Source organism: Mastigoproctus giganteus, chromosome 11, assembly GCF_048544385.1.
Source record: "Mastigoproctus giganteus isolate SK-2022 chromosome 11, ASM4854438v1, whole genome shotgun sequence".
Taxonomy (NCBI): Eukaryota; Metazoa; Arthropoda; class Arachnida; order Uropygi; family Thelyphonidae; genus Mastigoproctus; species Mastigoproctus giganteus.
Genome location: NC_143585.1, coordinates 55,070,027 through 55,086,482, shown reverse-complemented (window position 1 = coordinate 55,086,482; position 16,456 = coordinate 55,070,027). Strand labels below are relative to the sequence as shown.

Here is a 16,456-nt window from a genome sequence, read left to right as displayed (position 1 = left end):
GAATCACCCTGTATGTGTGTGTAAATGTGTCTATATGTGGGTGTGTGTGCATGTTTCTATATATGTGTTTGTAAATGTGTCTATATGTGTGTGTGAATGTCTATATATACATATATATATACACACAGTGTGTATATATGTGGTTAAATGTGTATGTGTGTTTCTAAATGTGTGTGTGTGTGTGGGATGCAAATGAGTCTCTTCTTTTTAAGTGCGTATGATTTAAAAACCATAAAGCTTCTTCTTCTGAGCTGGAAAGAGAATGGGAAGAACATACTGGAGTGGTAGCAAGTGCAGTAACAGTGAGAAGATGCCTCTTCAAAAATGGACTTGTAGCCTTTCGTCGTAAGAAGCCCCTCTTCTCAGAAAAAAGAGAAAAAGGTCTGATTAATTTGATGTAAGGAGCATGTCAAATGGACCTCCGAGCAGTTAAAGTCAGTTATTTTCTCGGATGAGGAGATATTCAACCTGCCTGGCTCTGATGGGAGACAAACAATTTGCCGTAGACTTGGTGAAGAATACCATCCAGACTGTATGGTGTCTACAGTGAAATTCCTTACCAGCCAAATGATATGGGGGTTCATTTCGTATCGCTGAGTAGGTCACCTGCAGTTTATAAAAGGTTCTGTAAATGCCAATGGATACCTAACTATATTGGAAGGCAAATTGATGGTAACCATTAGAGACCATCTCAACCTGCCAAGTAATTGCATCTTTCAGGATGATTCTGCTCCTTGTTATCGGTCGAAAAGTGTAAGTAGGCACTTCTGTAGTTACTTTAGCTTAATTTTTGCATTAGATTTTCAACAGTAATGTGTTTACATTTGTCACAGGTGAAAATATGGTTGGAAGCACAGTCCATTACAACTCTTAGCTGGCCAGGAAACAGCCCAGACCTGAATCCTATAGAGAACTTTTGGCATCGTGTGGAATCTGCAGTTGCCAGAAAGAAACCAAAGACCCTTCGTGAACTTCAGGAAGCCATAATTTGTGTTTGAAACCACAAACTATCAGTTGATTATTTTCAGAAATTGATCTTGTGAATGCGTTGACGGTGTGCTGCTGTCATCAGGGTCAGAGGCAGTTCAACTGAATATTAGTTTGCATCTGGTGAACTTTTCATTTTGTTTTCTATTTAAAATGATAAACTGAAGAAAATTGAGGGCTTCTGATAACATTTCAGCCGTAATTGTCGTGTTTCCAAAAACTGTTGTATAAAGGTGGCAAATGCTCATTTCGGAATATCTTGAGAGCACCTGTCAAATTTTACTTAGCTTTGCCTTAACTATTAATAAATATATTTTGTTTATATTTCTATTTGTGATGCTAGTCATTAATGTAACTTACCATTTGATAAGTTACATTAATGACTAGCATCACAAATGTGAAAATTCCTAGGTGATGCACTTTCTTTGAACACCAGTGTGTGTGTGTGTGAGAGAATTTGTGTGTAAATGTGTATGTATATGTGTAAACACTTGTGTGTAAATGTTTGGCGAAGGTAAAGAAAGCCAACACGAGAACCTTGGGACACTTCGGGAAAGCTTTACCCGACAAACTCTTTCCTGCTACAGCAGTTTCTCCCTGCATTCATGGTAAAAAGATGGTGCATGCTATCAGTATTGGAAGTAGAAGTCAATAACGATGTATTGATTAGTTTTTTCTCATTAAAAGCAGATTATTGGAGTTCAGGCCTCTGTAGCCGGGTGGTCAGGAGTGGGAGTGCAGTAGCACACTGTTTTTGAGTAGACCAGGGTTCAAGCCCCTGACTGCTAAATATGGTCAATCTGCCCTTTACCAGCATGGCAGATTATATGGTACATTTCCCTCAACATGAATTGTTGAGGAGGCTTCCATCCTGCAGTGGATTGATAACAGCTGCTACTTACCCTTTTTGCTTCTTATTGGAGTTCATGAGAGCGTAGTGCCTTTGCGGCTGAAAGCTACTTACACCCTCCAGACTGCCTGGCTTGGTGGTGTTTATCTCTCCTTCCCGCTGTTTTAAAGTAGGCAAACGGCTTCTACAGAAGATGCATGTTATCAGTAGTGGCAGTAGCAGTTCATTTTCCTATTTCAAAACAGTGAGAAGGGGGGGAATAACGGAGAGTGTAGCCATCAGTAGATTTCAACCCACTCTTGAACTTCAGTAATCTGCTTTTAATAATGAGAAAAAAACTAATCAATTCATAGTTATCAACTTCTACTGCCATTACCGATAACACTCACCATCTGTTTACCGAGAATGCAAGGAGAAACTGCAGAAGCAGGAAATAAGTTTGTCGGGTAAAAGTTTCCATAGTTCTCTTGTTGGCTTTCTTTACCTTAGCCAAACGGTTGTGTGTGTAAATGTATTTGAGCATTTGTGTATATGTTTGTGTGTGTTTTGCCCTTGCACTTGCCATTTATTTGATATATTTGGTGTGTGATTGTATTTACTAAAGGTGCTGAGAGAAATTGTGAGATATTCTTTTGAGGAATTTAGATCTGGAAGATATAAAATTTGCCCCAGGGGCTCACATCTGATGAGTATGGACTTGGCACACCCAGTGTCCTGAGCTGGATATCATAATTCTTCTCTTTCTTGGTGATTCCTTTCTACTTCTCTCTCTCTCTCTCTCAGTTTTTTTTTTTGGTCAGTGCATCATAAGCATCAGGCTTCCTTGCACCATATGGATAATAATAATAATTATTATAATGTATCAAGCATGTTTCTTCTGGAAATAAAAAAAAATAACAAAAAAAACCTTGATACATCTTATATGGAAAGATTTAATGAAAAAGTGAAATCTTGTCTTATTCGCTCATTCCATTTTTCTTTTCAGTTGGTGGGAGGAGAATTTGATATGGAACTAAATTTTGTCATACAGCAACCACCGAATGTCCTTCACATGCTAGACCTTTTAGATCACTGTCCGTCTAACCTTCAGGTAATTTGCACTGTTATTGAATTTTTGGATGATGTTTTTGGTATTAATAGTTGAGAGTTAGTCTAAAAGAATATTTTTTTATTTTATTTAGCCAATGAATGAATTATTGCAAAATAGAAGCTAAATGAATGAATTATAGTTATTGGAAATAGTAGCCAAACTTAAAATATACAGTAGTATACAGTAAAATACAATAGTAGCCAACTTAAAATACAGTACTATACAGTAAAATACAATAGTAGCTAAACTACAATTAAAAAAATAATAATAAAATAAATTTATTTTCTCTAAATTAATTTTTACTATATATGTTTTCCTATAGTATATAGGCTTTTTCTGCACTGGCAAAATAAAATAAAAATAAAGTAAAATCCCTCTTATGTATTCTACTTTTCACATAGATGCTGACTTTTGAATTTTCTGAAATTGTCAGCCTCAATCCGTGAAGGAACTTATTCTAATTATTAATGATTTACAACTTGTTGGCTGAAAGAAAACATCCTACAATCCAGTCTATACCACTTCTCCCATAATTTGAATTTGTCCCCTAGTTCTAGCATCACTTGTCAAGAAAATTTCTGCATGATTCATTTTACTGTCCTACTCAGAGTCTCTTTAGCGACTAGTTAACAAAATTTGCAAAGTCTTTCCTCATGTGGGTTCCCTTTTTTTCCAATTTTACCAAGGGCCTGTCTTTGGTCATTCAATAAGCTATGTCTTTCCTTAGGTGTGGTTTCTATATTTGCCCAGTACTCCAAGTGCAGCTTCACCATTTTCTTATACAGTGGGATTATGACCTCCTTATCTACAAGTAAATGCCTTATAAATTGTCGGATGCTATAGGCTTCTCCTTGTCACTTATCTAATCTGCACGGGGAACTTCATGTCTGCCTGGATATAGTTATGAACTCTTCCATCAGACCTTATATATGTAATGTAAAATAAATTGCAGAGTAGGAAAGCCAGGTGAAGTGTGAAATTAAATTAAAAACTAGCACTGGAAATGGTTGCTTCGAGCCTGTTGACGTGTGGACACATTGGGGGGGGGGGGAGTGTTAAAAGTTTTTAGTCAGTTTTAAAAAGAGATTATCAGAAAAACAAATGCTCTTTTTATTCACCCTAATACAGTAGACTCTTGATTTTCCAGGATAGATGGTAAAAAAACAAATCCCGGTTAATCCAAAAATACAAAAGTCCCCAACATACATAAGAGATACGTTCCAGGACTTCTTGTTGAGTTTTATGTAACTAGGGAATGTACTAATAAGAAATATTTATTGCAATAAAAATAATGATGATAATACAATTCGATACATTGCAATGTTGCATAACATGTTGCTACTATATTATTATTGACAAATCTGAATTCCGCATGATACTTGTTAATGTTTGGCCATTTTGATACATCCTCATTATAATGATCCTTGGAGATTTAATTTGAGATGCACTGTTTTCAAACTTTTGAATAATTTAAAGTTTTTGTTTAACTGAAAACGCAACTCTTTGGCGTTTACCCATCATTTTCGTGATTTCTAAACAAAAAAATACTATAAAAAAATAATTCTGACATCCCTGACATAAATAATGAAACAAAATTTGTCCTTTTGCACTGTAACGGAACACAACAATCGACGCTACGCACTAAAACAAACTAAACATTTTGTCTTTTTTTTTTTTTTTTTTTTTTTTGAGCGCCGTGTGTGAAGACAGCGTGATTGCAAGATAATAGGTACACTAATCTCCCAACGACTACTTATAATGCCGCTTGTCGCTTATTTACGACTTGCAAAATATCTGTTTATACCTATGCCGCTTGTCGCTTATTTAAGACTTGCAAAATATCTGTTTATACCTATTCTAGTTATTACTTGAATTTTTTTGATTTCTGGTTGGTTTTTTTTTTTTTTTTTTAAATTTGGAGTCTTGAAGTGTCCTGGTTAATCGAGAGTCTGTTGTATTAACACACTTATTATATTGATCCTCTGAATAAATTAGGCCACTGCAGTAGAAATCTGACGTTTGTGCCTCAAGTCATGCCTTTGTAATAATGATGTCATTATTGTTTGAGGAACAAAATGTGCCATAAACAATGACATCATTGTTTATGGCACATTTTGTTCCTTTTTTTGAATTGAGGTAAATAAATTACCTTGGGGTGGGGGTATGTGTGATCAGAGACTAAGGTGGATTTTATTTCTGAAATTTGAAATAAAATTTTTATAATTGTGGACACTGTAATATGTGCAGGAGCGTAGAGCACGGTTCCATTTCTTATGTCTAATTTTCTTTAAATTTTTGCTTCTATTTAGCTGAAGTTAGTTAAACCTTCTCACAAATAATCAACCAGTATACTGCTTGACTATTACTTTGGAGAAAGTTTTTATACTAAACATCACTTTGTTTACCACTTGTAGGATTCAGGATTTTTTTTTGTTCGAACCCATTAATTGCTGTTTGGTATTTAGATTGTAGAAGTGAGACCACGGTTCACTGATAGTTGCGGTTTGTTCCAAAACATTTCCTCCATTTGTTTGAAAGTGAACTAGAATGGTGTTTAATAACACAACCTTGCATCTTTTCTGGTCTGTATCGAGACATTTGGGAACCCCTTTCACTGAGAATTTTTTCACGTGGAAATCTTCATGTATTATTTTCAAAACATGTTCTTGGAATAGTAGCAATGTGTCTGTAATTTTTATTGATACTCTGAGATTTGACTGAATAATTTCATGAACTTGGTTAATTTATTCTTGGCTAGTGATTGAAATTGGCTTTCCCAACTTTGGATCATCTTTATGGTCACATTTCTTTTAAAACTGACAATCAAATACTGTCCATATGCAGCTTTATAGTTGCATATAAAGGACATTTTACCCTTTTAATTTTTAAGCATGCATTGATAAATATCTTTACTAGATAAAACCTTTTAAGAAAAGATATTTAATCATGGCATGGCATGATATTAATTTTTCTCAGATTTCAGAGTTATTTGTGATGTGGCTTTCACACCTGAAAAAAAAAAAATTTTAAATATATAATATTTTTTGCTGAGAATTGGAATGCCTTTTTATAAAAGTTTACAATTTCATATCGTGATTTTTCTCATTGAAAAATGAAAATTAGGGTTGTTAATAAAATTCTTTTTTTTTCACATGTAATTGTTGGTAAATTAATTTTATGTATTATTTTTATATTTTTATGTTGCTTGAACAGCATGGTGCATAGGTAATTTAAATATATTAAAAGAAGGAATTAAGCACTTTTTAACCTACATGTGATCTAAATATCTGTTTTTTTTTCCCATTTGGAAATTATTTGTAGAAGAATACGAGAAATTTACCTTAATATGGTACGTATGACACTTCCATATGACATTCTCCAGAAATTAAAACAAATATAAAATGAATGCAAAATGATTACAGTTTCAAACTATCAAATTTGGAAATTATACACACCTGGAAATTAGATGCTTCGTTTTATGTTCTTACCACTTAATTGGTGATTCACTCTTTGCTACTTTACCATTATAAAGAACAAATGTATATCAGCTTTTCTGTGTAAAAGCCTTTGGCTTATCTGTTTTTTTGTAATGTTGAAATAGCAATGACAGCAATCACTGATGCAGTGTTAGAAACATACCACAAAAATCTCATTGTTATTTGTGTATAATTTCTACCAGGAAATGAACTGATAACACTATAGCCAACAAAAAATATTTTTTGTCATACCTCTGCAATGAAAATATGCGATTCTGGAAGAAATAAACGCACTGATTCTGAAAATCACCATAAAAAGTCTATCACATCTACATCAAAAGATGTGCCAACATTTAATGTTAAAATAAAGGGATATATATGTATAATTCATGTTTGTAATATAAGCGTAAAAGAATATTATATGTTCTCTTTAACTCATTTAACTAAAGAAAAAATTGTCATAAATCATAAAGCAAAATAGTTATTTGAATAATATGTAATCACATACCTGTAATTGTCCTTAAAAATGTTTGTTACTAAGGGATTTTTTCTTGTATTCCTACTTACTCTGCCTCACAAGGAACCAGCAGTAATCCCCTATCATTACAGGATTCCAGTGACCTTGGTATGAAAAGGGCAAAAAAAAAGGGAGAAATCAAACAGAAAATAAAGAGTACAAAGAAAAAGATAGCAATGAAAATACAGAGAACAAAACAGTAGAGGAAATAAGGTTTGAAACTGTTAACCAGATTCAAGACCCAATCAAACAAATTAAAGAGTTAAAACTATACCTAGAAGACTTTCTCCACAAGCAAACAAATAGAATGTCTGCAACAAGACTACAGATAGTCAACTTCTGGACAGTCTTGGAGCAGAGAGTCATAGAGTTGAACACAGAAAACAGAGTTTTAAAAACCAAAGTGGAAACTGTGACAGAAGAAAAAAATAATTATAAAGAGATCAACACATTAAGTTATGCCCAAGTAGCAAGGGCAAATAAAATAGTGGCTACACAGCCGAAAGAGGTTAACAAGACGAAGTAAACATCCAGAAAGAAAGAAACAAACATTGTCATACTAAAAGCAGTCTTTGACTCAGCCCACAAATCCAGTGAGGCTGTCAAAGAAACAGTGATGGCACAACTAAAGCCCTACTTAAAGGACATAAACATTAACAGTATGAGAAAAGTGAAAGAAAATGGGGTGCTACCGGAAGTAGCAAATAAAGAGGATTTAAAAAAGGTGGAGGCAATACCTGAAGTCACAAAACTTGGGCTTAAAACAGAAAAGCCAAAAGGAAAAAATCCTCGCATTTTAATTTTTGATGTACCAGAGGCAACATTAGAAAAGACCTAATGATGGATATATACTATAAAAAAACTTCAGTAGCATAATGACAATAGACGAATTTGCTGCTGTATTCCTTTTAAAAAGAGGAACCAATTTTGGAAATTATAAGGTGGGACCAGAAATGGATTATTTAACATAATAGCAGAAATTACACCTAAAATATGGAAGCCACTGCAGGAACAACAGAGATTCTATGCTGGCTGGACCAGCCATAGATTCAGGAAACATTTCCCCATACAAAAGTGTTTTAAATGTCATAAGTATGGTCATACTGCCAGGGACTGCAGTCAGAAAGAACCTGTCTGTGGTCACTGCAGAGTGACCACAGACAGGTTTTTTTGTAATCGTGTCACTGGCCACGATTACAAAAGCTTCAAAAATAAGTCTCAGCAGCCAAAATGTGCTACCTGCAAGGCAGCACGGCTGACTGACTATGCACACAGCATCAGGGATGACAAATGCCCCTGCCATAAAAAAAATGGTAAAGCTTATACAATCTAGGACCAATTATGGGTCAAATGGAAAATATAAATGTGACTAAGGCTCTAAATCTTGTCCAGTTGAATGCTCAAAGAGCAAGAGTTGTTGTAGATCAGATCAAGCTCAGATTAGAAGAAAATGACAGACATATTGGTACTCCAAGAACCATACACACATATGAGTAGGGTTCAAGGATACCTAAGAAACTACAGAATCATAGAATGCTCCTTGGGTGTCCCTTCTACAGCAATAGGAGTGAAAAACACTGACCCTACAGTCACAAAGGTGAGTCACCTCTGCTCCCCAACAGCAGTGTGTGCTCATATCACTAGTGCTGTGGGACAGTTCTATGTTATCTCACTTTATTCCAGACCTGGCAAAGATATAAATCCTACAATAGAATATTTACAAGCAGTCACAGACCTGCTACCTACAGCAAATATCATAGTGTGTGCTGATGTCAACTGCTGGTCAGCCTTATGGCATAGCTTACAGAAGACAGAGCAGGCACACACACACACACAATGGCCAGATATTATCAGATTTTATAGCCACCTCACCCTTTCAAGTGATAAATCAACCTAATAACTTACCAACTTTTTGCAGTACCATGTGGGAGAGTCACATTGATGTTACTCTTGCCATCAATTCAATAGCCTATAAAATTACAGACTGGTGTGTCCAGCCAGCCTGGACCACATCAGATCATAGAGCCATCACCTTCAAACTAAACAGGCAATTACAAATAACCCAACACTCGTTGTTGGATACCAAAAGGTGTGGACATGTGTATATGTAAGGGCGGCACCAAGAACCTTTGTTCAACTCCGCCTCGTGTCTCTGTGAAGAACAGTATCACTACAAATGGACCAGATATGTGTGTGTGACATACGTTTGTGTGTATTATGTGTGTGTTCTGTTGTTATGTTCTGGCCACTTGGCTACCCAGAAGCATCAGTCACCTGGACAGATGATTCTGGGTACTCGTCCACACCACGGGAAGGTGGGCCAGTCCCAGAAAAACACGTACTGTCTCAAGAGAGACTCTGACCCACCTAGTGTTGCCAGAAGGTGGAATAGATTCCTCTGGGGGCCCATTCCAGAGGGAGGAGATAAAGACAGAAGAGCCAAAAAAAAAAAAAAAAAAAAAAAAACCACCCATGGTGCAGTTAGGGGAAAAAAAAAAGTAAAATAATAATAATAAATTAATTAATAAAAAATATATATTAAATAATAATGATAAAAAATAATAAGAAGAAATAAAGAAATAATAATAAGAAAAAAAAACAATTTAAATAAATTGGCTGCACTAGAGTTGGAACTCAAGGCAGAGTGCGTGAAAAAAAAAAAAATATATATAAAATAAGTAAATAAATTGGCTGCGCTAGAGTGGGATCTCAAGGCAGAGCGCGTGAAGAACAAATTAAATAAATAAGAAAAATAATAATTTAATAAAAATAAAGAAAAGAATAATTTGATTTAGAAAATAAAGAGAAAAAGAAATAAAATAAATAAATAAATGAAATGAAAATGAATGAATAAATAAACTGGCTGCACTAGAGTGGGAACTCCAGACAGTACATGGAGAAGGGGGGAAAAAAATGAAGAAGATGGTGGCATGCGAATATAGAACTCTTTAAATCACTGAAGAGGTATTGTTAGGTGCAGTAACAACTATGTAGCTCTGCTTTCTGCACTCAAAGACTTCGGATGCATAGGATTGGAATGCCTTTAGATTGTCAGGTGTTTGGAGTAGAGGCTCTGGTTGCTGTTCTGAGATACCTGGCACAGCCTGCAGCAGGGTCCTTCTTAAGTCATCATACAACCTGCATTCGAAAAGATGTTTCCAATTCTCTGAACTGCCACAGAAACAGCGGTCTGTTGGTAGCAAACCCAGTAGATGTAACTTTTCATTGAGGGACCTGTGTCCGGTAACCAAGTAGGAGGATTCCAAGGTGAGGGAAAGCCAGGTCTTTACCGTTTTCAGGGTTGTGAAAGTGACATCAGGGAGGAATTTTCTGGTAACGGAGCCAGTGTGTGAGGTGTTCCACCTAGACTGCCAAATATTGACGAGTTCCTTATAACAGCGAGCTCTTTCTGCTTTGGGGTCAGCATTGAGATTTAGTTCTAGGCACTGTATCTTCGATGGTATTTTCTTTTTAATTCTGAAGTTAAACCCTCTGAAGATAACAAATGGATCAAGTGGCAGAGTTTCAGCTGTCACCTGGGTGGCAGCTGTAGACACTGTTCGGCATAATCTGTGCGTGGCAAAGAGCATAGCACGTTGAATGGAGTTGACCTTGACTTTCATATGTACTCGTTGAACCCGCTCGTTGAACCGGTGAAACCACGCTCCTGCTGCATAGGTCACAATGGGGATGAAAACAGCTTTATAATACAGAGAGAGTGTTTTCTTGGAGATCCTCATGATTGCAGCTGAAAATCTTTTCGTTTTGACCCCTAGGTATTGTAGATGTGGAAGGAAGCTCAGCTTATGGTCAGTGACCACCCCTAGGACTTTAGCCTGTGTCACAATAGGAAGCTGTTTTCCGGAGATCTTGATTTGTGGTGGGCGGCGTAGGTCAAGCTTTGATTTAAAAAGATTTTTGTTTTGCTGGTACTGATTTGAAGCTTGTTGAGAACTGTCCAGGAGTAGAGATCTGCTAGGACAAGATTTGTTTTGTTTTCAAGGTCGGAGTGTGATTTCCCAGAAACAACCATAGTCAGGTCATCTGCAAACGCCACAATTTTGCATCCTTAAAAAGTTTTAGAAAGCCAGTTGTGCAGGACCATGTTCCACACAAAGGGCCCCAAGACAGAACCCTGTGGGCACCCCCCGAGAGGTTGGTCTAGTTATCTGCAGAAGATTGGATTTAACCATGATAGTGTGCTCTGTGAAATAGTTCTGGAAGAGCTTGTAGAGATGGGAGGTACAGTTAGCTAGGCAGAGGCATGCCAATGCACTGTCCCACCAGACAGTGTCGAAGGCACCTTCAAAATCCACCAAGATGGCCAGTTCAAATTTAGATGTGGAGTTTTCAATATGGAGGACGAAGTCAAACAGTGCCTCTTCTGTAGATCGCCCTGGTGTGAAGCCATACTGCACTGGGGAGAATAGGTTCTTTTCCCGGAACAGTTGTGTGATTCAGAGCCATGAGCCTTTCTAGAACTTTGCCTAGATTTGCCAAGGGAGCATTGATGGTATAATTCAAAAAGGTAAACTGGCAGATTTTTGCAGAACATACAGCAGCTGAGCTGCAAAAACAGGAAAATGAGTGGTCTAGATCAGGCAACTGTAGCCTGGACGAGCAAGCACTGACTATGGCAAACATTTTAACAAAAACAGCAAAACTGTCTATCCCACAGAAAAACCCAGGAACAGGCAGTCCCCCGGTGATGACCTGAACTGACTATACTTAAGAAGAGGGTGCACCAGGCGAGGAAAAATTTTCAAAGAGCCAGAAAATCTTGGCCACAAAATGAGATGGATGCACAGAGATTCTTATAGAACTCTCAGGAATCAGTATACAGCTCTCATAAGAGACAAGAAAAAGGAATGCTGGAGGCACTTGGTGGGAACTACTGGAAACAGTAACCCTTGGGGAGTTGTTTACAGAATAGCAACCAACAAGCTGCCAGGAGATGTCTTGGAAACTACTGTCAAACCAGATGGAACCCCAACCCTGCGTTGGGCAGATTCTGTAAATTACATCCTAGACAGTATTATTCAGACTGAAACTGGGGAACATTCCCCCACCCAGCTAGACATTATAAAAGAAAACACTGAATATGACAATGCCAATATTTAACCTCTGTTTACTATACAAGACTTAGAAAAGCACCATCTAAAACCAAAAACAATAAATGCCCAGGTTTTGACCTCTTAAAGATTGAGATTATCAAAAAATTAGCAGAAATAGCACCAGAAAAATTAATAGCACTATATAATAACTGTATGCCAGAAATATGGAAAAAAGCTGTGTTAAGATTAATTCTCAAAACCCTACTCTCTGTACTAGGGAAAATATATGAAAGATTAATATATAGTAGATTAGCTCAGTACTACACAGAAGCAGGTTTACATTGTAACAAACAGTATGGTTTTAAGCAGGGCAATTCTATGGAGGATGCCATGCACTACCTACTGACAACAGTTAAAAACTCGGAGGAGAAATATATGCTGGTAATCTCCATTGACTTTGCTGGAGCATTTGACTCACTCTGGTGGCCTAGAATTCTTAGGAGACTCTGCCAGGAAAATGCCCCACAAAACCTCTATAAGATAATAAACAGCTACCTTACAGACAGAAGTGTCTCAGTACGCACAAGGTTCCAGGAATTGACATGCCCTGTGAATAAAGGCTGCGCGCAAGGTTCAATCCTTGTCCCTTTCTTCTGGAACATTGTTCTGGATGAATTTCTGGCTTTGGATCTGGGTCCCCATAGAAAGCCTGGCCCCTTTGCAGATGACATGATTTTCCTTGTAAAAGGTAACATGCGAGTGGTTGTAGAGCAAAGATCAAATGCTGCCATCTTACAGCTGTAGGAGTGGGCACAAATGCACATGCTCAAAATATCGCCTGATAAAACCAAACAAATACTTTTAAAAGGCAATTTGGACATAAGAAGACATCCACAAATCAAAATTAACACAACCACTATAAAAATGGTAACAGAACTAAAATATCTTGGAGTGGGCTTTGATTCAAAATTAACTTTTTACCCCTATTTGATCTACTTGGTGAAGAAAGGGAGAAATTATGCAGTAATTGCCAGGATCAGTCGAGCAGACTGGGGCTCAAAAGAAAGACCCTGGCAATCATATACTATGCAATGTTCCTACCTGTTATCACCTATGGAGAATGTGTGTAGTTCACCCGCTTGACCATAGTAAAAAATAGGAATAAATTGGAATCGATACAAAGGACAATACTACTCACCATTACCAGAGCATATCGCACAGTAAGCACACCTGTGCTACAGTTGCTGGCTGGAGCTCTTCCACTTTACCTGGAAGTAGCCAAAAGAGGCTTATATTATAGATTTAAAAAGGGCATACCCACAGAATTTCTGGGGATAGCTCTTGATACAACCAACACTTTTAATGATGAAAAAAAAAAAGAATAGCCATAAAGCTCCATGAGCTATGGCAAACAAAGTGGGAGCAGGAAACCAGAGGTCTGGTTACCAAAAGGTTTCTGCCATGGTGGCAATTGTTAGCCCAAAGCCACCTAAGTGTATGCCCCTGGACTTTTTGCAACATTTATATTGACAGGTCACGGCTCTCTAAAGGCGAAACTAACCTCCTTAGGCCTGACTGATGACCCAAACTGCACCTGTGGCAAAAGTGAAGACTGGGCACACACTTTTGGGGATGTCATATCCCCTGTTCTGGGGATGTCATATAATATATGACATCCCCAGAACAGAGCTAATAGCACAGATTGGCCCCCTTCCCTGGGGAGAAGAACATCTGTTCATCACAGAAGAGGAAAATTATAAAGCCTTTGCATCTTTCACATAGAAAGTATTTGAAATGTGCAGAACTATCCAAAGAATGGCAATTCAGCCCCCCAGCAGTTAAACAATAATCAATAGTTAAAATAGCCCAGGTTTCCCACCACACCCAGACGATGACTTAAAAACTGTCAGGATAGCAGTATTCTCCACCCTGACATGACAAACCTCCCCAGAACTATCCTGCCATGTGCCATGACTAACCTGGGGCCCCATGCCAAATAAGTAACCAAGTAGGGAAGGGAGATGTACAGGCAGCCAGGGAAGCAGATTAGCTGAAAAATATCAGTAAGCTGGTAGCAAAGGGATGCATTGTAGAATGTTGTTGTCATTTGGTTTTTAGGAGCATTAGCAACTAAGGCCATATTGCTCCGGGGATATGCGGTTGTCATTCCCTGACCTTTCCGCATCCTCCGTATTTGATGCCTCACGGGCTTGAACCCTGGTCTAAAGCCGACCGGGCTAGCCGAGTGGGTAAAGTACCTGCCCGGCAACCCAAAGGTCGCGGGTTCGATTCCCGCCTCGGGCTTGGATCAAAGTACTGCAAAAACCTTGGGAGGTGCAATATGGCCACAGAAGCCGATGCGCCAACAACTACCAAATCAAAAAAAAAAAAAAAAAAAAAACCCTGGTCTAATCAAGAAGCATGTGCTATGCACTGCTGCTCCTGCCCACCTGGCTACAGAGGCGCCAATGTAGAATGGTGCATTATAGCCTAAGTTGCTGATGCACCAACAAATTTAACAATAACATAAGCCAATGTAGAATGAAAGAAGAACGAATGAATGAGAATGAAAGACAGAATGAATAGGCTAGGGCACTGAGTGAACTAGGAATTATGGTAAAGGGAATAAATGGCAGTTTTGGTGAAAGAAAGAAAGTGACCTAGCATGAGGGAAAGAGAGAGTGAATGGGAATGAGTGGAAGAGCAAATGCAATTGGCTGAAAGAATACAAAGTTAAAAATAACTTACATTACTTTATATATACTAACAAACATTACTAACAACACAAACGCTATCACTGCATTCTCCTCTGACCTACAAAAAACTTGCGGCTAGGCCTGCACCACAACTAAGGAATAACAGTAAGTTGAGGTGCCCAGAGAAGGCAGTGCAGAAAGCAAGAGTCGAATAAATTAAATGAAAGCCAGAAGAATGAATGAAAGTGTAAGCGTGTGAGAAAAAGAACACAAACCATAAATGCTACAGTTAAGTATACACTAACCCTAGTTTTAATTAGTATTTAAATTTACATTACACATCATTGCATCATCCCCCTCCCCCCTGTGTGTGTGAGAAAAAGATGAGTGTGAGTGGAAAAAAAAAATAAATAAAAAAAAAAAAAAAAATATATATATATAAAATATAACAAGTAGAGTGAGAATGCAGATTATGAATGAAGTAAATGTGTGTCTCTCCCACCCCTTCACCTGGTGGGTTCCCCACTGCCAACTAACATATCCCACCCCCAGAGTGGGATGGGCAGCTTGACCTTCCTACTGGATTTGACACTACTTGGACATGACACCGACGAAGACATTCTGTGGCTTTGCTGCTGACATGCCATTGACGATCTGAATTGGGTACTCTAACCCGATTCCCTTTAAAACTCCATCCCCGGGCAGGGGAGGGAGGAGACAGGTTTCTGTCTCCTCTCCTCCCTGCCCATCCCCGTACTTTGTCTGGTGGGACTCGTCTCCAGTGACCTCTTTGGGGATGCCTACTCTATCGTCCCTATTATTCTATCTATTTTCCCCCAGTCTTAAGTCTCCCCCCTTCTCTCACTAAACCAACCGAGTACACCCCTTAACAATGCCACAAAATTCTAATCAACGTCTAAATTCTACCGTTTAATTGTAAATCTCTTTTGGTCAAATTCTAGTATACAACCCCCCCCTTTTTTTTTTTTTTTTTTTTTTTAGGCTTGCCATGGAAATTAGGTGGTGGAGCCTGCCAGAGTACTTAAATAATCTACTGGGTGACTGACCTGCCTCCTCGTGGTAAAGTGTGGGCAACGGTGGGTCCCAATAGGGGCCCCAACGGCTAAATGGTCAGAGAAACAACAGAACATACCACTACACAACAGACCACACACTTTTTAAATCTCTGGCCTCCACAGAGTTCTGTGTCACTCACAAAGAATACAACGTGGAGATGGGGGAACCCCCTGGTGCCATCAGACAACTAACACACTTTACACTTTGACCTTGGTACTGCTTTTCCATTGTGGAAATATCTTGATGAAACCGCTCCCCTTGTTCATCACTCACATCTCCCAGGTTTTTGGGAAAAAATTTGAGATAGGAATGAAGAAAATAAATTCTCAATGACATTCAACAGCCCATATCTTTGTAGCACTTGAGTAAATTAGACACCAACATTTCATAGTTTTCTTCTTTCCTATTACCCAAAAAACCATGTACTACTGCCTTAAATTATTGCCAAGCTGCCAATTCAACCTCCTTTAACTGGGTTTCAAATATATCAAATTTCAGGAGTTTCCTAATTTGGGGGTCCTATGAAAATTCCTTCCTTAAGTTTGGCAGATGTTAAATTAGGAAACACTCCTCAAGTATGCAAATCCGTTACCTTCTTTATCTAGTCCCTTCAAGAAATTTTTCATCAATCCAAGTTTGATGTGCAGGGGTAGAAGAAGAACCTAGTATGAAATCATCCTGCTTGTCCCAATGTTGCACAACATTGTTG

At 38.0% G+C, this 16,456-nt stretch overlaps 1 protein-coding gene across 1 annotated transcript in view; it reads left to right on the top strand.

The window, feature by feature from the left end:
- The window catches only part of rg (A kinase anchor protein rugose), a 1,582,765-nt gene that overhangs the window by 41,605 nt on the left and 1,524,704 nt on the right, over positions 1-16,456 (top strand). Inside the window, exon 2 of the mRNA XM_090384432.1 lies at positions 2,823-2,927. Within this exon, the coding sequence (XP_090240558.1) occupies positions 2,823-2,927 (105 nt within the window). The remainder of the gene's footprint in view (positions 1-2,822; positions 2,928-16,456) is intronic.